This window comes from Apodemus sylvaticus, chromosome 20, assembly GCF_947179515.1.
Source record: "Apodemus sylvaticus chromosome 20, mApoSyl1.1, whole genome shotgun sequence".
Lineage (NCBI taxonomy): Eukaryota > Metazoa > Chordata > Mammalia > Rodentia > Muridae > Apodemus > Apodemus sylvaticus.
Genome location: NC_067491.1, coordinates 44,336,989 through 44,355,153, shown reverse-complemented (window position 1 = coordinate 44,355,153; position 18,165 = coordinate 44,336,989). Strand labels below are relative to the sequence as shown.

The window sequence follows — 18,165 nt, the reverse complement described above, 5'->3', positions numbered from 1 at the left end:
TCCGCTCTCATCACAAATGAATAGGACCTATGTCTGCACATGACTTGGAGTGTGCTGAGTTCACTTCCTGATTTTCTCAGCCATTTCATGAAACTACATTTCCTAAGCCCTTTACTAGAGTACGAGATGGTCTCTGCGGGGTCTCTTCCTGGAGAAGGGGCTGGGGGGAGCTCCCATTGCCACTACAAAGTGGGAAATCTACAAAGCACTGATCCTTTGGGTGTTGACCACTGACAACAGAACTAATATTATTTATGGATGTAGACCCTCTTCTTGTTCTGTTTCTCATTTTCTCTAACTGAAAGCGGCTCAGTCTACTTGACTCTGGTGCTGGGAAAATAAATGGCAATAGATGAAGATATGAACACGCACACAGCTGCTAAGACTGCAGTGCAACGCTTCCTCTGGCCCCTCTTGCACAGATAGGGTGGAGTTGCCACCTTCATTTAGAGAAGGCCCTGTTCTATCCAGCCAGTTGAGACAGATAGCAAATGTCCTTGGTTGAAATTTTTTAAAGCAGCATTTCAAACCCCATGATCCTTTTCACAGTGCTGCTTCCCATAAAACAAAAACAAACAAAACAAAGCAAAATCCCACAGCTGGATCAACACTGCTGTGGTTCCTTCATACAGCCCTGAAAATCAACCAAGCCATGAGCCAAAGGTGGGTGGATGCACAGAGATTAATATCATTTTCTCCTGTCCTTTTTGTAATGGCTGGTATAGTAACTCAGTCTCACATTTGGACAGTTAGAAGTCGCAGATTGCTTCACAGCGTTTATATATGTGCAGTCACCCATCTGTATCTGAGGAAGGCTAGTTCTAAAGCCTGTGAGGGTCCACAAAGCCATTGACACTCATGTCTGTTCTATAAAATGATACAATATTTGCATATCCTATTTGCATATATAGTATCATGCACCCTTTATATCATCATACAGTGTCAGTGCTATGTAAATGCTTCCCATAGTGTATTGTTTGGGAAGGAGACACAGGAAGAGTCTATACAATTTCAAGATGTCAAGATGCAGTTTGTTCTGCCTATCCAGAAACACTAATAGCTAATTTTATTTAGGCACTCTTCCAAAATAACTAAAGTAACAATCACATTTAGGGTGTGGTCTTTGCAGTCAGCCTAGTTTCCAAGGTTGGTCCCTAGCTTCCTAATTTGAGCAAGAATACCACTGATGCTTGTTTTCCTTGTTTATCACAGAGAGTAGCAGTGCCCACATCCTGTTGCTAATGTCAGGATTCAATGAGGCACAACATCCTTACTTTACAACGCATGTTTTCAATAAGTCATCGCCAGTAAGGATGTGGAGAACAGGAGGAACAGCTGTAAAACGATATTCTTGCCATCAGTCCCTTGGTTAAGATTTATGTCTCAGCCTTTGGTTTTCAACTTACCTTTAGTGTTTCTTTATTCCACATCTGAGAGAACAAGTAAAATTTCATACAAACGCACACCTATATTTATTGTGTGTCTGCTGTGAGTCACATACAGGTCCCTGCTCTCTAAGCACTGCAGAGCTAGTTGGGTTATAAACAAATAATTACACTAAAATTATATCCTTGTCATCACGAGGTTGTCCCAGTGCCCAGCAGAATGGGGTCTCCCAGAGGAGGGGTACTTGGCTGGAAGCTGAACATTTACTTTGTGAGAATATGTGGCAAGTTTGGAGGCATGACAACTCATTAATTCATTTCAGAAAGATGAGCCTGGGGCATTAGGCGGGCATCTGCAACAAGCAGTCTGTCAACCCTCAAGCTCTGTATCCCTGGGTTTAACCAGCCACAGATCAAAAATGCTCTGAAAAGAACTGACTCTGTACTCAACATGTACCAACTCATTTTCCTTGTCATTATCCCCTAGCCAGTGTTGTACAGTGAGGTATTTGGATAGAATATACATTTGCTCAGTATTTCAAGTCATCTAGAGGTGGCATAGAGAATATAGGACAGTGTTCACAGGTGATGTACACATGCCACCCATTTTCTATAAGACATTTGAGCATCCTCGGTTCAGTCCAGATACAGACGGATAGCTGTACTGAATTTACTCAGTCAAGAAAATGGGCAGATGCATTTGAGAAAGATTTTCAACAACAAGCCTCTGAAGCTTGTCTTGAATTTGGTGACAGCCCCATTTCTAAGGCTTCATAAGCCAGTAAAGAATTTACTGTAGCTTCCACTGCATACATCAGCTATTGAAGAAGAGGAAGAAGATAAAATCTGGAAAGTCTATCTCCCATTTTCTTGCGGAGTACCTCAGGGGTCTTTCATTCTCCTAGCAGTCCTGTCCCCATGGGGTGGATGTAAGAGGCCCTACTTGGCCAGAAATCTTAGAAGGTGAATCCACTAGCTGACCCCATGCCACTGCATGAGGCCTCCGTGGAAAACCTGGTCTTTTACTAAGAAGCAAGTCATGACTTGGTGAGTGTGCCAAGCCTTCTGTACTCAGGGTGAGGCTTGACATTAAACCTTAACAGATGCAGTGGGATGCTCTACCACCTTCCAAAGTATTGTCTTTGAAGAATGTATAATGGCATATAAAAGCTGTTCATGATGTGGCATTACATAAAAAGCAACTTATAAAGATGCACATAAAATATTATCCCAGATTTGATATCTAAATTCACATATATAAATATTCATATAGCTTATAAAGCATATGAATGTCTATACACATATAAAAAGAAATCACAATAAATTATAGCAGTAGCTATATCCCCAGCAGTGGAATTTTACAGGTAAACTTAATTTTGTTCGGTATTCTCTGTATCTCCAACATTGTCTACAGGTTCTCCTATTATAATTAGGAAAGGTAACCTCCCTCTTCTCTCAGTTACCATAAATTAGCCGCAGAGAAGGAATGTGCATGTCAACCAGTCAGTATGTCAGTTCTGGTCCTGATATAGATCTCGGCAAAAGAGGTCCTCCTGTTTCTACATGCTGAAGATCATGATTAGGCAATGCATAGTTCTATAAGCTATTCGGGTGGTTCCTAGGAGGTGCTTGGGGAAAGTAGCTGTAGGTAAAGCTAAAGAGATGTCAATAGAATCTGTGAATATGCCCAGAATATTCTCAGTTATTTTTGCCTCTAGACGTGGGTGAAGCAAGTGGTAGAAGAAGCTTATCCCAGATTTTAGAACACAAGAATTCAAACAAATTAGAGATAAAGCCATAGCCTCTGTCTGGAGGCCATACTGACAACCCAGACAGAAAACACTTTCCTCCATTCCGAGACTGTCATGTTGTTGGCATTTTCTCAGCATTTGTTCATCAGGTCTTTCTGTGGGAAAAAGAGATAAAATGACAGGATGACCCATCTTGATCCTAAGGTACAGGGTCCTTATGTTAGGGACCTACTACAGCTTCCTTCTTCACTTAATCCAACACCTGTCGGGTACCAACCATATACTAAGCCCCTAGTCTTGCAAAGTTGAAGGAGACAAGCACCCCTCAAGGCACCCAGTCAACTAGGGAATCAGAGCTACAGAGAGAAAATCCTAATAAATGCCATACAATACCGCGGGGTGAGGAACTATAAGAACAAGACTTTGGCTTAGCCTCAGAGGACAGGAAAGGAGACTTGGAGAGAGAGCCTTGAGGAGCTCATACCTGGAGGATATCCCCAAAGATGAGCAGTAACTCACCAAGTACAGATGGCAGACAAGAAGGGAGTGCAGACTGGGTAAAACGCTTGGCCGTTTGGAATAGTTTTGAGGAGGTGATTATTAATAAGAGTCTTAGTTAACTTGAACAGACACCATGACCAAGGCAAGTCTTATAAAGGACAACATTTAATTGAGGCTGGCTTACAGGTTCAGAGGGTCAGTCCATTATCATCAAGCAGGAGCATGGCAGCATCCAGGCAGGCATGGTGCAGGAGGAGCTGAGAGTTCTACATCTTCATCTGAAGACTGCTAGGAGAAGTCTCACTTCCAGGCAGCTAGGATGAGGGTCTTAAAGCCTGCACCCACATCTACTCCTACAAGGCCACACCTCCTAATAGTGCCACTCCCTGGGCCAAGCATATTCAAACCATGACAGAACAAAAAGCGTTTCAAGGTATCAGGAATTGATATTAGGGACGCAAGCATATTAAGCAAGGTCTCCATTACTGTACTGCAAACCAGCACTCTTTATTTATTACTTAAAATTGAGGCCTCACTGGTTGCCTACACTGGCCTAGGACTCACACTGTAGCCCAGGGAGGCCTTAAAGTTGCGATCCTCTTTTGGAGGATCATCCTTTGATGATCTAGGATTGAAGGCCTGCACCTCCAGGCCCTACTGAAATAATGATACTTTCTAAGATGACAGCAGCCCTTGGTCATTGGCTCTTGAAGCACTATTGGAGAGAGAGGCCTTGCAGTCCCTTGTCTGGCCTTTGAATAATGTGTTCCTGTTTAACATGGCTTCAACTGTGCATGTCTCTCTGGGACCTCTCATCTTTGACTTATTGATTGGATTGCTAACTAACTGGGTGGAGGACTGGCATTGGCTTCACCCTAGAGAATCCTAGAGCTCCTAGGATGGAAGGAAACCAAGAAAAAATCCCTCCCCCTATTCCTCCTCCTCTTCCTCTTCCTCTTTCTGCTCCTCCTCTTCCTCCTCCTCTTCCTCTTCCTCTCCTCCTAGATTCTTTTTATATTATGTCTGCGAGTGTTTTGCCCACATGTAGGTCTGAACCACATGCATGTCTTGTGCCCGAGGAGGCAGTGAGCCTCCACATGGGTGGCTCCACAGGGACTCAAACCTGTGTCCTTTGCAACGGGAGCTCTTAACCACTGGGCCCTCACACCCTCTTCTCAGTCTGTCTCTTCGGCAACACTGGTGAACATGATAAAGATGCCATCCCTGCTGTGTTTAGCAGATGCAGAAAATCTAAGGGCTTTGCTCACGGTCTACCATTGGAGCACCCTGACAGCTGACCTGAGGCTAACCGGGGCAGTAATTAATATTAATGTGTTATCAATTAAATAATAATTAATTAATAACAATTCTCTGCTCCTGCCTCCCAGGTGAAGGCATGGTCCTTGTCTTAGTCAGGGTTTCTATTCCTGCATAAACATTACCAAGAAGCAAGTTGGGGAGGAAAGGGTTTATTCAGCTTACACTTCTGTATTGCTGTTCATTTCATCACCAAAGGAAGTCAGGACTGGACCTCAAGCAGGTCAGGAAGCAGGAGCTGATGCAGAGGCCATGGAGGGATGTTTCTTACTGGCTTGCTTCCCCTGGCTTACTCAGCTTGCTCTCTTATAGAACCCAAGACTACCAGCCCAGGGATGGCACCACCCACAAGGGGCCCTTCCCCCTTCATCACTAATTGAGAAAATGCCCTACAGCTGGATCTCATGGAGGCATTTCCCCAACTGAAGCTCCTTTCTCTGTGATAACTCCAGCCTGTGTCAAGTTGACACACAAAACCAGCCAGTACAGTCCTTATCTTTGAATGTCAGATCTGAACACCTGTAGCTGTAGCTTCCAATGCTATGGAACCAATGCATTGTTCATGATCTCAGTCACGGCAATGAGGCCGCTGGTTTTCTAATCCTAATGGGAAACGTAGCTAGATAGGTCGGAATCATCTTCTCCTAAAGCACGGCTCCCCTGCCTGACAAGGGGGCCCTTCCCACCTCAGCTCACTTTCCTTCTTGTCACACCTACCTAATGGTGTGGATGCCACATCCAACACATTCTTATATAATAGTGTTATCAGGAATGGATTAAGCAAAGTAAAACCCCTTTGATAAATGTCGAAGTGGTCACACTGCCTTGCTGCATTCTATACAAAATTCAGAATGCTCCCGTTAGTAGATACAATAGGCCTGACTGTATGAGGGGGCCACACATGTAAACTAGGAAAAACACAGACCGAGTTCTATAATATCACAGTTCTAGTACCTGGTGACTGCTCAGAGCGCTGCCTGATTATCAAGACCAAGTAACAAATAGGCCTCTGACCTTCTGGAGGTCAGGGTGAATGGCTGGGTTTGTCTGAAAGGAAAGTATACACCTCCCCCACAGAAAGCAAATCCTCAGGGAGGTTTAAGTCAGAAAGGATGTCCTTCCTCCTGTCCCCATGAAGTGGCATCACGTACCCATTCTCCATGTGTATCTATACAATGGCGTTCCCCAACATGGTATCTTAGGGGGGCAATAAACGTGATATCATTCTTGACTTGAATATGATGGTGCCCCTCAGGAGAGTTGTGTGCTTGTCCAATATTATCAATGTCATTGACCATGAGTTCGTCACAGATAGAAAGGAGGTGATAATTTAGCCTGTATAGGACATTGAGAGGGTTACAGAATCTACAGACAGTCCAGAACAGTGGTTCTAAGCCTTCCCAATGCCACAACCTTTTGATACAGCTCCTCACGTTGTGCTGACCCCCCAGCCAGAAAATGATTTTGTTGTTACTTCATAACTCTAATTTTGGTGCTGCTATAAATTGTAATATAAATATCTGATATGCAGGATATCTAATATGGGATCCCCAAAAGGGTCAAAACCCACAGTTGATGACTACTTGTCCAGAGCCTTGTCTTAGACACTATGCAGCTCCTGTGGCAGTTGATTAGAAGATTTAGACATAGATGTAGATTTAGATCTAGATGATAATTAAGGGTGGGGGGGAGATGCTTGAGATGTAGACAGTGCAGTACAGCCCAAACTCACAGTGATCAGAGTTGGTGCTACCTTCCAACCCTGTACAACCATGAGAGTGGACGGACAAGAGTGTCCGCAGGTGGAGGTCCATAGAGCAGCATTTTCTCAGTGAGGCTTGACAAGAGGTTAGACCAAAGATCATCTGACTCTTTCTTTTTTGTACTTGGAGAAGAGTCTTGGGAGGCTTCAGATTACAGTAAGTACTGGGAATTTTCAAATTCAACGAAGCAGATGTTAGAATTGAAATCCAATGTGAAAACCGGTGCATCTAAAGATTCATGACCAAATAGATGCTGGTCCATGGAGGTGAGCCAGACTAGCACCTGCACACAAGTCCTGGATCACGCTGGAAAATCATTCCCAGCGTTCTCCACCAGAGAAGGAGGAGGAGGCCCAGAGCCCCAGAGGGAAGCAGGAGGGATGAGTAGGATGAGTCTGAACATTAAAAAACATAGAAAAATGTTACAGCTGAAAAAATTATTCATCTTCATTTAAATGAAGCTCAAAACACAAAAGGACGTTTATGAAAAGTCATCCACGATGGGGGTGTGACTCAGTGATAGGACACCTGCCTAGCAGGTGCAAGGCAGTACAAGTGTGGTCCTTGGCATGTGGAGATAAAGTGGAGTATGGGGAAAGGAGGAAGGAGGGGGAGGGGGAGGGAGGGGGAGAGGGAGAAAGAGAGAGATGGAGAAAGAGAGAGAGAGAGAAGAGAAGAGAAGAGAAGCCTTCCACAAGCTTAACAGCCATGATAGCTAGTGTTAATGTTTCCAGATGTAAGTGTTTCCTATGCATATGTTTCTACATACTCTTTAAGACATGATCCCACTACATAGCCCAGGCTGTCCTAGAACTTGGGACCATCATGCCTCTGTTTCCTGAGCAGTTAGGATGTCAGGTATGCACCAGCAGGCCCCAGATCTTACATAGCCTTCTATCTTCCAACCAGTTCTTTTCAATGATTCAGTTTTCATCCTTTTTTAAAAAGAGTAATTTATTTATTTTATGTATATGAGTGCTCTATCTGCATATGTACACCTGTATACCAGAAGAGGGCATCAGATCTCATTAGGGATGGTCGTGAGCCACCATGTGGTTGCTGGGAATTGAACTCAGGACCTCTGGAAGAGCAGTCGGTGTTTTTAACTGCTGCGCCATCTCTTCAGCCCTTCTCCCCGCTTGTCTTTCATCTTAAATGACTACCCAGTATTGCACTATGTGGTACTGTGTGCTATATGAGATGTTCATTATACATTATAATGAATACCCCTAGATACAATGTCATCAAACCCTTCAGCCTAACAGATTTTCAAGCTAAGGAGAAAATCCCTAGAAAGTGCTTACTTACATGTTGCATTCCCTGGGTACCAGGACTTTTTCTGGGAGAGTTGGGGGGAGGGGGCGGGGCAGATTGTCTTCAGTCTATGATACAGTTTTCCTACAACTGGAAAAGGAAGGATATACCAGGTCAGCCTCAGGACTGGGATGCAGGGCACTGGGATACATTTATTTGTTTCTCTGTGATCCTCCTTTGTTGCCAAAAAGAAGCTTGGTGGTACCATTGGCCCTTGTAGCATTGGATGAGCATTTTATGGCCTGCTATAGGTTAGACCCAGGCCAGGGAACAGGGGCATGACCACAAATAGCTGAGTGAACATCCAGTGATGTTAAGCTATAGCCCTGGCTGCCTAGAAGAGCTCACAGTTAATACCAGTGACCTGTACACCCCCAGTTTGCAAGAAAGAAATAAGTTTGCATCTACTGGGTACCCTTAGACTTCATACTTGAGATAAGATGGCCCCTTAAGTTTCTCATCCACATATGGGGGTCCTTGCCAAAGAGAAAAGGGAAAGGAAGATGTGATTTTTTTTTTATATGTGCCCCATTTTTATCCCTACAGGATTGGGACTCCCTGCCTTTATCCTGGATGAGAAAGCACTTTTCGTGCCATGCGACACATAGTAAATAGTACATGTTGGTCCTTACTGCTGTAGGGTTCAATATTGTAAGTGAGTCTCAAATGATCCATTAAAATAGATAGCTATGTATAATAAGAAAACTGAAGGCCAGAGTAAGCTCCTTCCAATAATTATCCCCATGGCCACACCAAATACACAACGCACATGTGTGTTACCATCCTTCACTGGACTGATGTAGAAAACATTCAAAGGTGTTTGCCATGTGTCCCTAGAGATCTATGGTGGACAGGTAACCTAGAGATTGAGCCTACAGCCTAGAATGTGCTAGCTAAGCATTCTACCACTGAACTGCATCCTCAGCCCCAGGTGACTGTCTTCTCATAAGCCACAAAGATGCAGAAGGAGCCCAAGTCACAACTACGTAGCATTATCCAAGGTTAGCAAATACAAACCTAAAAGAATTCCAGTTCATGCCCACAGGTGGCAATAGCACAAGATGAGCCTGGTCATGCCGACTTCAAAGGTTCGAAACATGGAATAACTGTGACCTTTGACAGGGCCAGACCCAGACTCCAACTTCATGATAGCTTCACACACTGCCTGAGCCAGGGAGGGCTCAGCCAGCCAGCTTTTGCTGTTTATGGTAATCAGCTATAGATTGCATAATAAGCACCATGCAAGATAGGGGCACAAAAGTAGCATCTGCTTCATTATCCTCGTGGTGCTCCGAGTCCATAATTCAGTCCATAATACTGAAGTTCTGCTCTGTGCTCTGCCATGTCCGGAGTCTCTATTTGGGCCAGCTTGGATAGTCTGCCTAGGCCGTGAGGTTCCTCCATGGACCATATCCTACATCTAAGCGCTAGGCTGGGAAATGTAAGGTGGCTGGACTGGTCCAGCCTCGGGCCTTATCAAGCAACACCTCCTCCTGGCTCTCTCTGCATCCAGGCGTAGTGGCCTCAGAGTGGTCAGACTTCACACAGTACCGAGTCCCGGAGCAAGCACTATGAGAAGGCTGCGAGACTCCTCCCATCTGTACAACAGTAAAATTGCCTTCCCATTACTCATGGTAATTAACGCATTAATATAATGAATATACTTAATGTGTAATTAAGTCCTGCTACAATATGGGTTTCTATGTTGGCCTTTTCAGTGTCCAGCTCTCCGGAGAGCCGTTCTTCTTCCATTGTGCATAGTGGGGATGACACAGCAGAGTCAGGCAGAATGGTCCTGCAGCAAATACACTGGGTCACGGATGCTCGGTCAGGGCGAGAGTATGGCTCTGTGGTAGGAGGGTCTGCCTGCTCAGGGCCCTGGCTTCCATCCATGGAGGGAGGAAGGAAGGAAGGAAGGGAGGGAGGGAGGGAGGGAGGGAGGGAGAGAGAGAGAGAGAGAGAGAGAGAGAGAGAGAGAGAGAGAGAGAAAGAAAGAAAGAAAGAAAGAAAGAAAGAAAGAAAGAAAGAAAGAAAGAAAGAAAGAAAGAAAGAAAGAAAGAAAGAAAGAAAGAAAAGGGAAAGGAAAGGAAGGAAGGAAGGAAGGAAGAAAGAAAGAAAGAAAGAAAGAAAGAAAGAAAGAAAGAAAGAAAGAAAGAAAGAAAGAAAGAAGAAAAGGGAAAGGAAGGAAGGAAGGAAGGAAGGAAGAAAGAAAGAAAGAAAGAAAGAAAGAAAGAAAGAAAGAAAGAAAGAAAGAAAGAAAGAAAGAAAGAAAGAAAAGGGAAAGGAAAGGAAAGGAAAGAAAGAAGATAAAAAAAAGAAAGAAAGAAAGAAAGAAAGAAAGAAAGAAAGAAAGAAAGAAAAGGGAAAGGAAAGGAAAGAAAGAAGATAAAAAGCAAGAAAGAAGAGAGGGAGGGACAGAGGGAGGGACGGAGGGAGGGTGAATGGAATGCCCTCAGGTCCTCTGTGACAGCACCTGTTCCCTGCTGGGTCCTGGTACACTGAGACAAACAGTGCATCCCTCACTACAGGTCTCAGTCCCCAGGGGCCCCTCCCTTCCCCCCCCCATCCAGCATCCATGTTTCAAACATTAAGGTTACAAGAAAGACAGACAGAAAGGTAATAACATCCATCTCTTCCCAAATCACAAAAGGAAAATTGTTTAAAAAAAAATGTGCTGGTGTGCACACCTTTAGTCCCAGCACTTGGGAGGCAGAGGCAGGTAGATCTCTGAGTTTGAGGTCAGCCTGGTTGACAGAGCTAGGTCCAGAACAGCCAGGGATACACAGAGAAAGCCTGTCTCAGAGAAGGGGGAATGGGGAAGAGGAAGGAGAGAGGGAGGGAGAGACAGAGACAGAGAGAAGGGAGAAGCAAGACACCTGTCATCCCAGCTCTGGGAAGGCTGAGGCAGGATGACGGCCACAGGTTCAAAGCTAGCTGGTGGCTGAGTGATCTGGTCTCCCTTTCTTCCTTGGGGACTTTCCTAACACCAGTCACTCATTGAAAAAGAAAGGACAAAACACCTAACCTTGTAACAAGCAGAAGCTTTTAATTTCCCATAGTTACCCATAGTAACCATTAGAAAGCCTCTCAAAGGAGCAGCTTTGGCTTCCATGTGAAGACACTGTGGGCTCATACAGCTCTCACTCTCAGGAAATTGTCTGAGGCTAGTGGCGAAGGATCTGCGCCCTAAGCTCACTGCTCCTGCCTGCCGAGGCTGCCAGTTAGCGTCTCACCAGACCCAGAGCACAAGCATCTACTCCATGTGGGCTACCAGCCACCTTCACAGAAAGAACTGCACAGTCCCGACACCGGGGAAGTCAGAAGCCCCCTTGGACTTCCACAGACCCTGCCCCCACCCTGAGGCAAAGCTGCCAATGGCGTGTGCACAGTGTAGGCAGAGTGTAGGCAGAGGAAAGGGCTCCGCCTTCTTTGTGCAGTGATGGTCAGAGCTGCCTCCCAGTCCTCCTCCACTGTCATTTGTTGGTGTGTTGCTAATTTGCTTGCCTGACTCATCCATGGAGACAAACATGGCTTCGTGTTCACTGCCGGGAGGGGCGTGGCCTAGCTGTGCAAGGGACGGGATGACAGGATCAAATGTCTGTCTGATAGGAGCACAGAGACGGACTCACCCTGTGTCCTACCAGCTCTCAAGGTCATAGGCATTGCCCTACTTGCGTCCAAGACCAGGACTTGATAGGGCTTTGACCTAAAGTCTGGTTGGTGAGACTCTTCACCATGGCCTTGGAAGGCCACCTCATGTTGTCCCTCCTCACTGAGTGCTGAGGACAACAGGAGTCCCTAACACTTCTTAATGCATGCTGGGAAGGATGGGGGTAGGTAATAAGAACAGGAAGACATAGTGTTCTTTTAGCAGAAACAGATGTGAAATTTTGAAAACAAAAAACAGAGACACACTATAGGGATGATCACAGAATGAAAAACTTGAGACCGCGGGTGGCTGTTCTTAGCCTGTGCATCAGCACTGGCAACATGCTCAGGCTGAGAGTGTAGCTCTATGTCGAGCATTTGCTAAGCATGCTTGAGGCCACAGGTTCGATCCCCCAGCACATTCTGGGTAGACCAGTAGGCCCCCACTTCTATGATGCTTTCTGACGTAGGGATGTTGCGGCTCAGATCCCTCCCGCCTTTGAGCAGGCTAATGTCATGCTGTCCCTGTGGGAGAAGATAAAGGGGAAGCTGTGTGTGGGAGAGAAGGCAGAAGTCAAAAATAAGTATCGGAAGAACGGCAGGAACAACCCTGGGAGAACTTGCCTGTGTAAAGACTGGTCTGTGCAAAGGACATACGTCCCGGGAGAGGTTTGGTATCATTTCCTGGCCTGACAAACTCTCGTGTCTTGGTGATTTGATGATAAAATATAGAGCGTGAACCCTTGGGGAGTGAAAAAAAAAAAAACTCAAGAAATAGATGGATAATTAGCTCTGTTTGAACAATGTTTGCCTGCTCGCTGCTGCAACTGTGAGACTCCACACCAGCATGACTAATACCTCTCCCCCGGCCTAAATTAGACTCTGAGTGTATTTCCTATATAGTCACTGAATCACAGATGTTTGAGGTGAAAAAGACCCAAAGTTCTCAGGAACACCTCCCATGGAGCGTGTGGGATCATCTTCGCAGGCTTGACTGGGGCGTTCCAAACCCAGGGACGGCAGTGCCTCTCCCCTTTCCCCATCCAAGTCTCAAGAGCACAGAAGCCACCCACGAGTAGAGCATCGAGCTGCACCTGGAGGGCCCCACCCCCACCCCGGGGGCTGGTGGGCTGCATGAGGACTCTTTCTGCTTAGAAGGGATGAATGGGGGAGGTCTGGCTTCCTGGCTCCACACAAGGATGCTACCTCAGTCACCAAGGTCCAGAGTGGCCCGACCTAACAGATTTCCTGAGTCACTGCAGCTGCAGGTGGGGCCAGTCAGGCTCCACCCTGATCTTCAGCTATCCATTCACTCTGACCCTTTGTGTGCCTATAGTAAATGCTTTTATTGTCTGTCTGTCTGTCTGTCTGTCTGTCTGTCTGCTCTTGCAGAATTTAGCCTATGAAATCATCCTAACGCTGGGACAGGCATTTGAGGTCGCTTACCAGCTAGCTCTCCAAGCAAGAAAAGGAGGCCATTCCTCCACGCTTCCAGAAAGCTTCGAGAACAAGCCCTCGAAACCAATCCCAAAGCCCCGAGTTAGCATTCGCAAGTCAGTGGTAAGTACAAGATAGAGACATTTCTAAGCCTGCAACCAGAGGGAAGGGGGATTCGAACAGGACCCGGTGCGGTGAGGGAGGCCTTTAGAATCCAGCCTGCCCTCCCCTGTCCTTCCCCGTGGTCACCTGCTGGCATGCGACCATCATTCGTGCAGGCTCAAGGACTCCTCTCCCCAGAACCCAAAGGTAACAGAGAAAACCACTTTTTTTTTTCTCTGCCACCTGCAGCAACAGCCTTGCAAGAACTAGAATCACTAGCTGCCCCTTCTGGTTTTGACCCAGCTCACCAGAAGGCCCGGCAAAGTGTGGAGGCAGCCTTCTCTGAGGCCTCGCCTGCCACTCAATCACGGGACAAGCCTCTGCCCTCCAGAGAGTTGTGCAGAGGCTCAAGGGGGATGGTACCCTTCCTGGTACCCTCCTGGCAAAAGCTAGACACCACAGCTTCTGTGTCTTTCAGGAGGCCACGGCATACTCACCCTCGAGATGCCAGGGCCACAGCCTGTGTGCCTTCCCTCTGGACAGCTGAAGCTCTCCACAGCCTAGTAACCGTTAGAAGGTGACACCCCCTCCTCCCTGTCATCTGCCTCCCTCCAGGAACTTCCTCCCTTCCCTCCCTCCCACAGGCTCCGCAGACATCCTGTCCCAACAGGCTGGTATGACTTCAAAGCGGCCGCCTCTGGTAGTAGCAACACCCCAAAGCTGGAAGGCTCCCAGCCAGCTTCCCATCTGCTCTCTGTTCCAGCTACCATCCTGCATCCTAGAATCTCTGGGATTGGCACCGGGCAGGCCCCCAGAATGCGTTGCCCCCCTCACCCCGCCATCTCCCCATCTGCTGCATCCTCCTCCCCCTCCTCCTCCCTCTCCTCCTCCTTCTCTTCCTCCTCCTCCTCCTCCTCCTCTTCCTCCTCCTCCTACCATCAGCTCTCTCAGCCTCGGTGTCCTGAGGAAACAGACATTTTTAACCTCCAGAGGGAGGTGCCTTCCTTGGGAATGATGTGGCTTCTCCGGATTACACCTCTGGGGCCCCCTTTCCTGTCTCTGCTCTTGGTAACCTCAGCACCCACAGGATGACCCCTCAGCATCCGGCCTCTTCAAGCCCCTGACCATTGTCCTCCTGCATCCCAGAAGGCCTCCGCTGATGGGTCATTACCAGCGGCTGCTGCACCCCTCAAAGCCCACACTGCACTCCTACCCTGACCCTCCTGCCTCAGCACCTCCTCAGCCCACGCCCCCTGCTCTCTAGCTCTCTCTCCCCCCAATCCTTGACACAGCCCAGAACCCTAGAAGTGTCTGTCCACTGTGTTTCTAAGCCTCTCCACCTTCCGGCTTAGCCAGTGCAGATCCTTACTGCTCCCCCTGTCCCCAGCCCAGTAGATGACACATCACCATGCTGCTTGTCACCAGAGTCCCCAAGTCACCCTGATTGCTTGTTGATGCTCCACATCCAGCCCATGAGCAGAGACCAATCTTTGCTCCCCTCGAACACACCTCCACTTTTTCCATCATCCCCTAATCCCAGCCCAGTGCACACCCCTCCCAGTGACTCCCTTTCTCCACGCGGCAAAAACCATGGCACCCTAAAAATACCCGAAGCTAAGCTCTCATCACACACGGTGATCCCCGGGCCATCCATTCCTGGAGAACACACTGCTCGGTGCCACTGGAGGCTGTAATGCCACCCGGGATTGTTCTCTTCCACCACCTCCCCTGACCCTCCCCCCCCCCAAAAAAAAATTCTGCACGGCCCCGTGGTATCATTCAGGTTTCAGCTGCATGAAGTTTTCTAACTAGGGTAGATGCCTGGTCACATCGCAGCCCCTCTTCATTCTGTGTAGTATTGACTGAGCTTATTTCTGCATAAAAATAATCTGCTCATGAAGTACACCCGGCATGCTATCCCCCAGGGCCACGCCCACAGCAGCACTCACCTGCACAAACCTGCGGCCAAAGACATGAGGTGGTGAGGGCGGACTTGACGAAGGTGTCTTTGAGTCTGACTATTAGGCTTGTGAACATCCAGGAATGCATGGCATGTGTGTGGGTTATTGTCACTTAGACTACTCCATTCCCCCTCGTGTGGGCCGGACAAATCTGTTCACAGCTCGCACCTCCTTCCAGCCTTACTGCGGTCCGAGGTCCACGTAGGCTCCTTCCAGAGGAGCACAAAGGAGGCTTGGTTGCCGTAAGGGCTCATAGAATAGTCATCTAGCCGCCCTCTCTGGGAAGCAGGAGAGGACACAATCTACCTGGCTCCGGATGCAGGCCCTCACCAGGCTCCAGAATTTCTTTTCCTCAGCTCGGGTTGTTTACTGTTAGGAAGCGCACAAGTGCTCCTAAAAATCCCTTCCCTCATCCTATGAAGACGACACAGTGGAAACCGCGCGGCAGAAGGCAGCCCGATAGGCATAGGCTCAGGCCTTGCAGCCTCCTGCAGGTTAAAAAGCTGGTAGAGGAAGACCGAGGAGGCCTCCCAGAAACTCCTTGGCCCAATTTACAGAGCCAAGTAGACGATGGCCAGAGGATGAGCAAGCCATTGGGGAAAGGGCTTAACTGAGCCTGACAGAGCTCAGAGCCTGGCTGCTGCCCTTTATGTAAAGCTCAAGGGCATCTGAGCCCAGTACAGAGTCCGCCAAGGCCCAGCCTGACGGGCCCTTGCTGGCCTCTCCCTTCCTGTCTCGGGTATATCCCTCTCTGCCACTTTCCCCTCCCCCTGGGATCGGTAAACTGCTTTCTGTCCACTCCAGTACCTTTCTTATCCAGGTGTAGCACTCATTGTCTGAACAGCATTTACTGACTGTACAAATTATTTACTGTATGCCTGCTTTGCATTTGGGCGGCCAAGAGCTTTCCCAGGTTTGGTGAAAATAGCAATAAAGTTAACAAAACCCCACCTTTATGGGGCATCCGTTATGGAAGAGGGAGTGGACAGGTGGTTATGTGTCTGTGTCAGGAAGAGATCGCAAGAGGGGAGCTAAAAAGTTGAAGTGCCACTGTTGTAGAGGGTGTGGCAAGTACAGCTTCTAGGACAGGAAGTCGTGTTGGAGCCACCACCTGAACCACACTGGCTAGGAAGCAACCGGGAGAGAGCAGAGGCCTTTGTGTAGGGCTCACTCGTGGCCCCGTGTAGAGGCTCACTCGTGGCTGGAGCTCAGAAAGGCAGCAGGCAAGTGGGTGGGGCGCCGCAGGGTCCTCGGAGGATGCTCCCCTGCCTCTGCGCCCTGGGGGCGGGGCCGGGTCTCACTCGCGTCACCCTTGCAGGCCCCTGCGGAGTCGCTGTGCAGTACAGGTGCGAAAGCGCGGACGCCGCCGGGGCCGCCCCGCAGCGCGGCGGGGCGAGCGGGGCCCGAGGTGGGGTTCCAGCGGCGCCCACGCGGCCGCGCCGCCGCCCAGCTGCCGGATAACGGGCATCAGCCTTTCTGTTTTAAAGCAGATCGACCCTTCTGAGCAAAAGACTCTGGCCAATCTGCCGTGGATTGTGGAGCCGGGGCAAGAAGCCAAGAGGGGCATTAATACCAAGTATGAAACCACGATTTTCTGATACCCGCCGCCCCGTCCTCGCGGTGCCTTGCTCGCCAAGCAGTCCCCGCAGCAGGCTTTCCTTCGCGCCTCCGTGTCCACCCGCCCCGGGAGGAAGACCGCTCCAGCTCGCGTGGCCTCGTCACGGGCGGAAGGGCGACGGCCATCCCTAGGGAGCCTTCTGCCAGCGAGACTTTGACGCCCCCTAGAGGCGCGAGGGGGGCTGCGCGGGGCGCCCCAACGCCGCTACCACCGCCTCCTCCGAGGTACTGCTCAACTGCCCCGTACTTGCTTTGCTTTAGTTGGGGGGAGAATACCTTTTTAAAAGTGCAAGGGTGGGGAGAGAGAGGGTCTCCAGTACTGCCTAAAAGTCTAAACATCTTGGGTTTAAGTTTTCACGGTCAGCCATTTAGAAGGGAAAGTCAGAACAGTACTAGCCCCCTCCCCAAAGCACCTGTAAAGTCATTGTATCACTGAGTACAATTTCATGCAAAAAGACAAAGCAACCCTCACCAGGAAATCCTGCCCCCCCCCCACATACACACACCCGATTTCTATATTTGTGGATTTTATAGTAATCAACTATGTCAGATAAAGGAAACCTTTATTGAATGATTCAAAAAATTTAAAAAGTGATTTAAAACAGAGGAATTTATTATGCACAGAAAAAAATGTGTCTTGTATTAAATATTTTTATTAAAAAGAATGTTTCATTAATGCATTCATAAGAAAACTAGGTTTGTTGTGCGGGATGTTTCTGGTTTCGTTTCAAATGACTTCATTCCTACTGCGGCTTGCTCTGAGGATCTGGCTCAGTTGTGGAGATGCCCTGAAGCCCTTGCCTCAAGAGCAGAACAACAGGCTAGTGCTTCGGGTGACCCAAAGTACTGACTCGGCCATAGCCTGCATAAGTGGGTTATTTGGGGTTGTTTTGGGTTTGTTTTGTTTTGTTTCAGCCTTTGAGGTGTTTTAAAGAACATGTTTAACAAAAAAAAAATTAAAATAAAAGCTAGGGCTCCTGCTGTCAAGATTTCTGTTAAGAAAACCTTGTTTGAGAACAATGTTAATAAAATTCTATTGCAAAATTCTTTTCTAGAAAAAATAAATACACAAAAAAAGAAGAAATTCCAAAGTAATAAAAACTTTTCTTGAAACAGATTTAAAAAAAAATGTTTGCTTACTATTTGATTAAATAAATTTACTTATGTTTCTTTAAGGTATTTTAATTTTTTAATGTCTCTGTGGAGTATTTGTATGATACCATAATGTATATTTCTGTAGAAACAAATTATATAAACAGTATCAATATCATTATAGAAAATAACATTTTAATGTATATTGTTCTAACCAATCATATTGTGAATCATTTTGAAGTTCATTATAGCGATATTGACAAATTGTGAACTTGTC

At 47.5% G+C, this 18,165-nt stretch overlaps 1 protein-coding gene across 18 annotated transcripts in view; it reads left to right on the top strand.

Annotated features, from left to right (window-relative positions):
• Nucleotides 1-17,851, top strand: part of Anks1b (ankyrin repeat and sterile alpha motif domain containing 1B) — a 1,102,934-nt gene extending 1,085,083 nt beyond the window's left edge. For 9 of the 18 annotated variants that reach the window (XM_052165654.1, XM_052165651.1, XM_052165652.1 and 6 more), the window contains 2 exons: nucleotides 13,072-13,239; nucleotides 16,667-17,851. In XM_052165654.1, coding sequence (XP_052021614.1) covers nucleotides 13,072-13,239; nucleotides 16,667-16,777 — 279 coding nt within the window. In that variant the 3' untranslated portion in view covers nucleotides 16,778-17,851. Of the gene's footprint in view, nucleotides 1-13,071; nucleotides 13,240-16,650 lie in introns of all 18 variants that reach the window. The other 9 variants (XM_052165653.1, XM_052165650.1, XM_052165667.1 and 6 more) reach the window with 2 other exon arrangements.
• The last annotated feature ends 314 nt before the right edge of the window (nucleotides 17,852-18,165 follow it).